We start from the raw sequence: 12,250 nt of genomic DNA on the forward strand, positions 1-12,250 counted from the left end.
TGTTGCGAGCGATAACACCCGCCCCCGTCGTTCGTGCGACATGTGGTGATCGCTGCCGTAGTGAACAATATCGCTATGGCAGCGTCACACGCACATACCTGTTCAGCGACGTCTCTGTTGCTGCCAAACAATCCCTCCTTCAAGGGGGAGATGCGTTCGGTGTCACAGCGATGTCACAAAATGGCCGCCCAATAGAAGAGGAGGGAAGGAGATGAGTAGCCGGAACATGCCACCCACCTCCTTCCTTCCTTCTTTTCCGGTGGACGCAGGTAGGATGATGTTCGTCTTTCCTGCGGTGTCACACACAGCGAGGTGTGGTGCCGCTGGAACAGCGAACAACCAGCGGCATGCACCACCAACGATATTATGAAAAGGAGTGACGTGTCAACGCTCAACGATTTTTTTCTGTTTTTGCAATCGTTGATCATCGCTCCTAGCTGTCACACGCTGTTGCTAATGACGCCAGATGTGCGTCACAAACACCGTGACCCCGACGATATATCGTTAGCGATGTCGCAGCATGTAAAGCCCCCTTAAGAGTGTGCAAAGCAGTAATCAAACCAAAAGGTGGCTACTTTGAAGAACCTAGAATATAAGACATATTTTCAGTTGTTTCACACTTTTTTGTTAAATATTTCATTCCACATGTGTTAATTCATAGTTTTGATGCCTTCAATGTGAATCTACAATTTTCAGGGTCATGAAAATAAAGAAAACTCTTTGAATGAGAAGGTGTGTCCAAACTTTTGGTCTGTACTGTATATCAGTTGTAAGATTCTGCTATGCTAACATCACTTTCTGGTGTAAATTCTGGTAAATCTGTTTGAGCATTGGTGGTGCCACCCTTTCCATTAAGGAGCCCCAACTTGTTATAAAAGCCAATATTTTTTCAAAAAATTAAAAACTTATTAAACTCAGAAAACTGCTTACAAGAAGTTATAGATCAGATTGTCTTCTAAACAGACAATTGACCCTTAAACAGCAGATGCTGAAATAGCTCCAAGCAAGCGGTGAGTGAATTACTGCTCACAGGGCAGGTCGTCAGAATGTATGAACCCCAAGGGACCACTTAATAAAAGTCCTTCACAAAGCACATCTGCTGCTTCACCAAAAATTGGTAAATAAAGAAATCCCCTCCTGCCCCAGAGGATTTACCTGAAGTAAAACTCCGAAGGTAAATGTATAGGATCAGCTGCATATTTCTCCAGCTGTGTGGACTTGTCATGACTTTTCATTCTATTGTTTTGTTACAATTTAATAACAAATAAAGATAATGTTTATTTGTGATACTTTATGTTGAGCATTTATTATTTTCAGCGAGTTGATATATATTAGTGATTTGGACATATATTAGTGGAGTTTTGGTTATAAAGTATTAATGACTCATTTCAGGGTGTAGGAAAACTTTGCACACCAAAAATGAATATAAGGACTTTATTATTCATGCAATCCAACAAAAACCAAAAAATGTAACGTTTCAACCCCTATATTTGGGTCTTCATCAGACACAATAGATTCTTGAGTAGGAGGCGCTCTCCTTTCTGCTTGTAAGATGCTCGGCTATACTGCGCTAGTACAGTGCCTACAAGTAGTATTCAACCCCCTGCAGATTTAGCAGGTTTACACATTCGGAATTAACTTGGCATTGTGACATTTGGACTGTAGATCAGCCTGGAAGTGTGAAATGCACTGCAGCAAAAAAGAATGTTATTGCTTTCTTTCTTTTTTTTTTAAATTGTGAAAAGTTTAGAGTGTCATTTATTATTCAACCCCTCAATCCACCAGAATTCTGTTTGGTTCCCCTAAAGTATTAAGAAGTATTTCAGGCACAAAGAACAATGAGCTTCACAGGTTTGGATTAATTATCTCTTTTTCCAGCCTTTTCTGACTAAATAAGACCCTCCCTAAACTTGTGAACAGCACTCATACTTGGTCAACATGGGAAAGACAAAGGAGCATTCCAAGGCCATCAGAGACAAGATCGTGGAGGGTCACAAGGCTGGCAAGGGGTACAAAACCCTTTACAAGGAGTTGGGCCTACCTGTCTCCACTGTTGGGAGCATCATCCAGAAGTGGAAGGCTTATGGAACTACTGTTAGCCTTCCACGGCCTGGACAGCCTTTGAAAGTTTCCTCCCGTGCCGAGGCCAGGCTTGTCCGAAGAGTCAAGGCTAACCCAAGGACAACAAGGAAGGAGCTCCGGGAAGATCTCATGGCAGTGGGGACATTGGTTTCAGTCAATACCATAAGTAACGTACTCCACCGCAATGGTCTCCGTTCCAGACGAGCCCGTAAGGTACCTTTACTTTCAAAGCATCATGTCAAGGCTTGGCTCGTCTACAGTTTGCTCATGATCACTTGGAGGACTCTGAGACAGACTGGTTCAAGGTTCTCTGGTCTGATGAGACCAAGATCGAGATTTTTGGTGCCAACTACACACGTGACGTTTGGAGACTGGATGGCACTGCATACGACCCCAAGAATACCATCCTTACAGTCAAGCATGGTGGTGGCAGCATCATGCTGTGGGGCTGTTTCTCAGCCAAGGGGCCTGGCCATCTGGTCCGCATCCATGGGAAGATGGATAGCACGGCCTACCTGGAGATTTTGGCCAAGAACCTCCGCTCCTCCATCAAGGATCTTAAGATGAGTCGTCATTTCATCTTCCAACAAGACAACGACCCAAAGCACACAGCCAAGAAAACCAAGGCCTGGTTCAAGAGGGACAAAATCAAGGTGTTGCAGTGGCCTAGTCAGTCTTCTGACCTTAACCCAATTGAAAACTTGTGGAAGGAGCTCAAGATTAAAGTCCACATGAGACACCCAAAGAACCTAGATAACTTGGAGAAGATCTGCATGGAGGAGTGGGCCAAGATAACTCCAGAGACCTGTGCCGGCCTGATCAGGTCTTATAAAAGACAATTATTAGCTGTAATTGGAAACAAGGGTTATTCCACAAAATATTAAACCTAGGGGTTGAATAATAATTGACCCACACTTTTATGTTGAAAATTTATTAAAATTTAACTGAGCACATAACTTGTTGGTTTGTCAGATTTATGCATCTGTTAATAAATCCTGCTCTTGTTTGAAGTTTGCAGGTTCTAACTTATTTGCATCTTATCAAACCTGCTAAATCTGCAGGGGGTTGAATACTACTTGTAGGCACTATATATATATATATATATATATATATATATATATATATATATATATACAGAACAGCAATCTGATTTATGTATAGATCACACGGTGATTTTGACACTGTCACCATCTTAAAGGCATATCCCTACACAACAATCTATTGTGTCTGATGAAGACCCAAATATAGGGGTTGAAACGTTACATTTTTTGGATTGCCTGTGTAATAAATTCCTTATATTCATTTTGGTGTGTCAAGTTTTTTTGCATCTAATGACGGGTTTAAACCCTTCTTGAGCACTCAGAATTCTAAAGTCTGCTTTACACGCTACAAGATATCTTACAATGTGTCGGTGGGGTCACGTCGTAAGTGACGCACATCCGGCATCGTAAGGTATGTTGTAGCGTGTGACAGCGACGTGCAATTGCGATTGAACGAAAAAACGTTCATCGCATGCACGTCGTTCATTCCTGACGAATTGAATGTCAGATTGTTCATAGTACCCAGGGTAGCGCACATCGCAGTGTGTGACACTCCGGGAACGATGAACAGATCTCACCTGCCTCCTGCGGCTCCCGGCCCACAATGCGTAAGGAAGGAGGTGGGCGGGATGTTTGCGTCCCGCTCAGCTCCGCCCCTCCGCTTCTATTGGCCGACTGCCGCGTGACGTTGATGTGACACCAAACGTCCCTCCCACTTCAGGAAGTGGACGTTCACCGCCCACATCGAGGTCATATGGAAGGTAAGTACGTGTGACGGGGGTTAATCGTTTGTGCGGCACATTCAACAAATTGAACGTGCTGCAAATACGATGGAGCGCGTTGCAAATCGCATACGATATCGTATGCGAAATTGCAATGTGTAAAGCAGGCTTAAGTGTGCTATAAACCTTATTCTACTCATTTCAGGTTGTAGTCTTAATGAGGGTCTTCTCAGGATGAGAACAGTGGATACAAAACAGCAGCACAGAGAGGTTATATAAGTAACGATGTTCTGAAGCACTGATTCAATATATTTGATTGTTAGACAAGGCAGGTTTGCTACCAAATACATGAAGGCAGAGAACACTGCAGAAGCAGATAACAAGGCTTTATCGATATCTATGTCATAGACATATATGACAGGAAACAAAAACAAAACAAAACTTGCTATTTCTGGCTCTGATTACATCTGTGTTACACAATGAAGTAATTTGAAGCTTGTGGACAACAATGTATAAACTCCAACATAGCCTCAAACTATCTTTAATAGTATTGGTCTTCTAACATGATCTGCAAGAACATTTTGTTCTTCCATAGGTTAGAGGCCCAGGTGAAACTGCAACCCCTGCACCCACAAGAGCTACACCCTGATGTATTAGTTTAAATTTATAATGGAAACCCTAACAAAAGTTCTAGATCTCTGCTATTGGTGCCCAAATGGAGTCCATTAGGTTTATCCAATGAATATGTCATTTAAGTGCTGCATTATACATTGTTTGTCACATCAAATAAAACAATTTTCAATTGAACTAATATTGGCACTGTTTTTTATGTCCTAATGACAGGTACAACCTCCGAACTTGATAAACTTTATTATAACTTACAGTCATTGCTGAAAGGGTTGGCACCCTTGAAATTGTTCCAAAAAAATACATTTATTTCCTTTGTGTGTATTTGAACAACACAATAAAAGCAGAGAAGAAAAAAAATGCAAACTGGACATAATTTGGACTGAAAAATCCAAAAATGAGCTTGAGAATATTGTTGGCACCTTTCCAAAATTGTGGGTAAACAATTTTATTTCAAGCATGTGATGTTCATTGAAACTCACCTGTGGCAATTAACAGATGTGGAGAATATGAAAATCACACCTGAAACTAGATAAAAAGGGGAGAAGCTGAATCACTCATTGCATTGTATGTCTGTGTGTCTGTCTGAGGACCAAAATTGTTGCACAATATCCCCAATCAGTACACGTCCATCTTCAGAGAGCTTGATGTTCCTTTATCCACAGTGCGTAACATAAATCAAGAAGTTTACAACCCATGGCACTGAAGCTAATCTCCCTGGACGTGGATGTCAGAGAAAAATTGTTAACAAGTAGCAATGCAGGATAGTCAAGATGGTGGATAAGCAGCCCAATCAAGTTCCAAGGAAATTCAAATTGTCCTGCAGGCTCAGGGTGCACCATTGTCAGCGTGAACTATCCATCGACATTTGAATGAAAAGAAAGGCTATGGCAGAAGAGCCAGGAGAACACCACTGCTGACACAAACACATAAAAAAATTAGACTGCAATTTACCAAAGGTACATAAGAAGCCAAAATCCTTCTGCGTGTTGTGGATAAATGAGACAATGATAGAGCTTTTTGGTAAAGCACATAATTCTAATGTTTACTAAAAATGAAATGAGATCTACAAAGAAAAGAACGCAGTACCTACAGTCAAATATGGTGGAGGTTCAAAAATGTTATGAAGTTGTCTCTGGCATTGAGTGCCTTGACTTTGTGCAAGGCATCATCAAATCTGAAAATTACCAAAGGATTTTTGGTCACAATGGCGTGCCCCATGTCAGAAAGCTGGGTTTCCTTCCTAGGTCATGGATAGTTCAGTATGATAATGACCCCAAACATACTTCAAGAATCACCCAGAAATGAATGGAAACTTAAAGCTGGACAGCTCTGAAGTGGCTAGCAAAGAGTGTGGAGCTTAAAATTTCTGTTGATAGAAGGCACCCTTCAAAGATGAGAGACCTGGAGCAGTTTAAAAAAGATTGGTCCAAAATTACAGTTGAGAGGTGTAAAAAGCTTGTTGATGTTTACAGCAAGCGATTGATTGCAGTTATTAATTCCAAAGGATGCCAACATTTTTGGCCATAACTGTACAACATTTGTCAGGCGTGAGTGGTAATAATACAAGAATTGGGGTGGTATGTCTATCATAGTTGTGGGCTATTTGACATAATTGGCTTAGCTAGGATATTTTTTCTCTGAGTCTTCACAATGCAAAGTAGATTATTTCTATGTTATGTTTTAACATTTAAGCAGGCAGATTCCATCAAAGGTCTAGCTAAATGTGCCTACAAGTTTCAAGTATCCTTAGCTAATTAATTCAGCAATATTCCGACTGCAGCCATGGTATCAATAACGACAATATATATTATTTATGTGACTATATGAAACTTAAATGGAACACTTTTAACCAGATTATGCAGTGTAAACTGGCCACATCGTGGAATCATGAATACAGAGCTGAATAAAGCTGATTTTGTTTTTCAGTTTCTCTTCTACATTGCAGCAGAGATATTACTTTGTAAAGATTAGGTTTTGTGATGGGTGGACTTGCAGATACCTGGGATCGGCGAGTCCAACCGGGTTTAACCCCCTTCACCTCCGGGCGATTTTTCATTTTTCCATTTTTTTCCCTCTCCTTCCGAGAGTCGCAACTTTTTTATTTTTCTATCAATTTTGCCATATAAGTGTATGAGTTCATAGACACCAAACATATATAGGTTTCCGTTTATCTAAGGGGCTAAAAAAAGTCAGAAATTTGTTAAAAAAAGGCACACTTTTTTGCCTGCTTCCGAAACCCGTAGCGTTCTGATTTTTCAGGATATGGGGCTCAGTGATGGCTTATTTTATGCGTCTCGAGCTGACATTTTAAACAGTAGCATTTTTGCGCAGATGCACCATTTTGATCACCTGTTATTACATTTTGCGCAAAATTTGTGGCGACCAAAGAATGTAGTTTTGTCGTTTGGAATATTTTTGCTACTACGCTGTTTACTGATCAGGTTAATTGATGTTATATTTTGATAGATCGGGCATTTCTGAACTCGGCAATACCAAATGTGTATATATTTTTATTTTTTTAACCCTTTAATTTTTAATGGGGCGAATGAGGGGTGATTTTAACTTTTAGGTTTTTTTATTTTTGTTCAATTTTTTTTTACTTTTTTATTTTACTAATCCCCCTTTCGGGATATAAGGATCAGCAGTCTGATTGCTTGTTCTATTATCCTTATCGTAGCTGCACAGCTCAGAGCAGGAGAAATGCTGCTCTCCTCTCACACACTGCGCTCTGCTAGCAGTAAGAGGAAGTGACTCATGATAGCTACAGGAGTAATGACATGACAATGTGCTACCATGGCAACAATCGGCTCCCCGTGATCACGTCACAGGGCCTCCGATGGCGGCGGGGAAAGACGCTGCCATTTACATTACACTGTCACAGTTAGACAGCGCGATCTAGGGGGTTAACAGACACAAGTGGATCACGGATCTACCCATGCTTGATAGCCGCACATGTCAGCTGTTCAAATTAGCTGACATGTCCGGGACTCACCACAGCAGCTGCAGATGAATATACTGACATGATGCAGAACATAACCAGTACGTCCAATGTCGGTAAGAGGTTAAAAAAAAAACCTGATTCTTGCCCGAAATTGATCACGGATATCTGGCCAGATGCTGGTACCCATATAAGCTATTAGCTGAATACTTTTAGGTAGGCAGTGTAGGGTGAAATTGACATCTATATACTTAATCATATGAATTAATAAGGCATTTGTCCATTTGTTAGTGATCTTCAGTCCATGGCTGATTATTGCACTTTGTAAGTGATGACTTCATTTCTCACCCCACATGTTAGTTAGTTTTGGTAATAATAAAAGTTAAATTTTATTGATCTTTAGTTAGAGTACCCCTAGTTGCCCCTTTGGGCAAATTGTGCTTTGTAATTACGAACACCTCTCAGCTTTCATCTCATAGCGGGCAGTGTGGTGAGAGCAGGGTACTGCAGAGCTGAACTGTGTCTCATTTCAAACACTTCCAGCAGAGGCAACTCTCATTTCATAGTGCATTCAGCTCTGCTGTGCTGCCCATCCTCCCACACTAACTGCTATGAGATGAAGGCTAAAAGGTTTATGTAATGTTTATCAGACACAGAACTGCTGTGAGACCAGTGAGGAGAGTTGACTGTCTGTCATTACATGTCTCACACTGAGAAACCTGGTTGCTTCCTGACTGGTCAACCTCACGCAGATAAAGAAGTGCTTGGCCCCTGATAACACCCCCTTGAACTTAACATAAATTACAATTTGTGCAGAATTATTAGGCAAATGAGTATTTTGATCACATGATACTTTTTATACATGTCCTACTCCAAGCTGTATAGGCTTGAGAGCCAACTACCAATGAAGTAAATCAGGTGATGTGCATCTCTGTAATGAGGAGGGGTGTGGTGTAATGACATCAACAGCCTATATAAGGTGAGCTTATTTATTAGGCAACTTCCTTTCCTTTGGCAAAATGGGTCAAAAGAGAGATTTGATGGGCTCTGAAGAGTCCAAAATTGTGAGATGTCTTGCAGAGGAATGCCGCAGTCTTGAAATTGCCAAACTATTGAAACGTGATCACCGAACAATCAAGCGTTTCATGGCAAATAGCCAACAGGGTCGCAAGAAGCGTGTTTGGCAAAAAAGACACAAAACAACTGCCCATGAATTGAGGAAAATCAAGCGTGAAGCTGCCAAGATGCCATTTGCCACCAGTTTGAATATATTTCAGGGCTGAAATGTTACTGGAGTATCAAAAAGCACAAGGTGTGAAATACTCAGGGACATGGCCAAGGTACGGAAGGCTGAAAAACGACCACCTTTGAACAAGAAACATAAGATAAAACGTCAAAACTGGGCCAAGAAATATCTTAAGACAAATTTTTCAAAGGTTTTATGGACTGATGAAATGAGAGTGACTTTTGATGGGCCAGATGGATGGGCCAGAGGCTGGATCAATAAAGGGCAGAGAGCTCCACTCCAACTCAGATGCCAGCAAGGTGGAGGTGAGGTACTGGTATGGGCTGGTATCATCAAAGATGAACTTATGGGACCTTTACAGGTTGAGGATGGAGTGAAGCTCAACTCCCAGACCTACTGCCAGTTTCTTCAAGTTCTTTAAGCAATGGTACAGGAAGAAGTTGGTATCGTTCAAGAAAAACATGATTTTCATGCAGGACAATGCTCCATCACATACATCCAACTACTTCACAGTGCGGATGGCCAGTAAAGGTCTAAAAGATGAAAAAATAATGACATGGCCCCCTTGTTCACCTGATCTGAACTATATAGAATACCTGTGGTCCCTCATAAATTGTAAGATCTACAGGGAGGGAAAACAGTACCCCTCTTGGAACAGTGTCTGGGAGGCTGTGGTGGCTGCTGCACGCAATGTGGATCGTAAACAGATCAAGGAACTGACAGAATCTATAGATGGTAGGCTGTTAAGTGTCATCATGAAGAAAGGTGGATATATTGGTCACTAATATTTTGGGGTTTTGTTTTTGCATGTCAGAATTGTTTATTTCTAAATTTTGTGCAGTTATATTGGTTTACCTGGTGAAAATAAACAAGTGAGATGGGAATATATTTGGTTTTTATTAAGTTGCCTAATAATTCTGCACAGTAATAGTTACCTGCACAAACAGAAATCCTCCTAAGATAGCTAAATCTAAAAAAAAACCACTCCAACTTCCAAAAATATTAAGCTTTGATATTTATGAGTCTTTTGGGATGATTGAAAACATAATTGTTGATCAATAATAAAAAAATCCTCTAAAATACACATTGCCTAATAATTCTGCACACAGTGTATAACCTAAATTTTACAAACCTATCTCTGCAACAGAGAGAAGAAATTAAAAAAATAAAAGCTATGATGTTTTCTCAGCCATAGTTCCATGTTCAAACTGGTGAAAGGAGCCCATGAATACTGCTTATTTTAGTCTATGTTTGCTTACAAAAGAGTATGCAGGGAAAGGATAGAACAGAAAAGGGGACATGGCCAACTTCGATGGGGTCTTCTCTCTCTAGGAGCCCCATTATGAGGGACCCAGTTTATTACTATTATACATTTTCCATTGGCTAACATGACAAGAAACTAATGACTTCTGCACTATACATCACTGTTCCTACTCTTAAATAATACACTTCTAGTCATCTTTGTGGACTTTTTCCTCTTTTTCCATGTTACCATAAATAATTAATTAATAGTTACCCATCCATCATAACATTGTTTTCTTATTGTTTTGTTAAGCCTACCTAAAGAAACTATAGAAATACTGTATATGAAAGTTGTTATGCAGAATGTTCTTGTGTTCATGACTCCATTTCCCTTCTGTAATAAAGCCATTTCTGGGCAATCTTTACAGTAAGCAGCTTATGTCTATGAAAAGAGAAACAACCTTTGTGTGTAGTTTACCAATGTAGTAATTTGTAAGGTCATGATCATTTTGCAATTGAGTTGACGGCAAGAACAAATTGTCTTTTTGACAAAAATATGAAATACAATTGAGGTTGATGTATGGCTCTAAGATACGAGGATGGATGTCTTATGCCTGGAGCATGGTTACATATTAAATTCCTGGAGGAAATATTTTACATCCTAAGGTTCAGTCCATTTCTATTCCCATCTGGATCACAACTACATAGCCATGACCATGGCTCTTAATTTTCCTATAGACCCCAGGTAAACCTGCCTAAAGCTAGAAAAGTTCATCAGACGCAAAAACAGAATACTACTTTGGTAACTGTTGAGTCCTGTGTTTGAAACTTGCCAATTACTTAATTTATAAAATAAAGTGATTCCTGAAACATTTAGAAATCACTGTTTTTGCCCTTTAGAACACATATTTACTTATTTCTAAACAGTATTAGATGTGCCAGTTCTTTAACAAATTCATCCTTGGCGTCAGTTCAGTAATTTTTTTTCAAAGCGTTAGTCCATTACTTTTATTACATTCACTCAGATAAGTCATTAAAGTAAGTTAGGTGGTTAGGTAACGGCCAAATCTCCTTAATATCCATGGAGAAGTGCAGTGCATGCTCCTCCTGATCTCCAGTTAAGAACTGGGATTTGTATCTTCTTGGCAGCAGAGGGGGTCATAAAGGTAGGACCTCCATCTAACCTTTTTTTTTGAGTTCTAGAAGTAAAAAAAAAAGTACTACGGAAGAATAAATACCCAAAATAGAATATAAATTTATATCATTACATGCCAAAAAGTATGAAAGGGAGTATAATGTATGGGTAAAGTTAATATAAGGTAAATTTCTAGAGAAGGGCAGATTATTTATTGCTCTTTTTGAATACAAGAAAGTAACATCTTGGAATAGTACCAGAAAATAGGAAGACAAACCCGACCAAGAATCTGATAAATCTGGACCCTTCAAGTTCATAAAGCAATAAAAATTATAATTATAAAAGTCAATTCCAATAGTCGTAGGTTCAGTTCTGTTAACACAAAATGTTGACACGTGACTTACAAATTAACATAACTATTTGATAATTCATATTTAATGAATATACACAAAATATTACCCCATGATTTGTCATGTAAAAAGCATCTCTGACATAACACTACTTAAAATCATCAAATCACTGCTGCAGATCAATAGAACCTCAGAGCCATGTAACAGAACGATCTGCAAATCTACTTCCATTCTCTCCATGTAATTACCTCTTCACATAGATTCCAGTGCCTTGTATTTTACGTTACATTGTTATTTAAGTTTATTTCTAGCTCCAAAATAATGATAAATTCAGTCCGATGCTAGTTATACTTCCAGAATACGCATTGCATGAACACAAGTACAATGAGTAAGTTATAGCATATTTACTTACAGTTTATTCCAATAATCCAGACGAGATAAAGAAGGAATCCTGGTAGCATATCTGTGAGGCAGAAGGTACTGAATGGAAGAAAGGCTGCCTGCCCTATTCGGAAAGCAGATCATTCAGTGGATTCAGTAGCCAATATTCCTGACTGCAGCACCACGAGCTGTCACAATCCGCTTCCCTCCCTTTCCAGCCTTCTCTAGTTCTGTTTGTTCAGCTACCTCTTTAATTGCTCCTTATTCCTTGTATCTTTTCTGACCCTACTGCATACACATTGCAAAGTGAATGAGAGAAGAGAGGGAGAAGTGAGGGGGAGGAGAGAAGGAGAATGCCAGAGTAATGTAGAGAAAGACTTTCCTTATTTATACTCTGCTCTCTGAAAGTTGTAAATTGAGTAAAGCACAGACTATCACGATCATGGGTTCAAACTAGAAACGTTCAGCACATCCATCAATTATA

General features: G+C 39.7%; 1 protein-coding gene across 1 annotated transcript in view; it reads right to left on the reverse strand.

The window, feature by feature from the left end:
- RXFP1 (relaxin family peptide receptor 1) overlaps positions 1–12,027 on the reverse strand; it is a 492,164-nt gene extending 480,137 nt beyond the window's left edge. Inside the window, exon 1 of the mRNA XM_075347535.1 lies at positions 11,798–12,027. Coding sequence (XP_075203650.1) covers positions 11,798–11,846 — 49 coding nt within the window. The 5' untranslated portion in view covers positions 11,847–12,027. The remainder of the gene's footprint in view (positions 1–11,797) is intronic.
- Positions 12,028–12,250: the final 223 nt, after the last annotated feature.

This window comes from Anomaloglossus baeobatrachus, chromosome 1, assembly GCF_048569485.1.
Source record: "Anomaloglossus baeobatrachus isolate aAnoBae1 chromosome 1, aAnoBae1.hap1, whole genome shotgun sequence".
NCBI lineage: Eukaryota > Metazoa > Chordata > Amphibia > Anura > Aromobatidae > Anomaloglossus > Anomaloglossus baeobatrachus.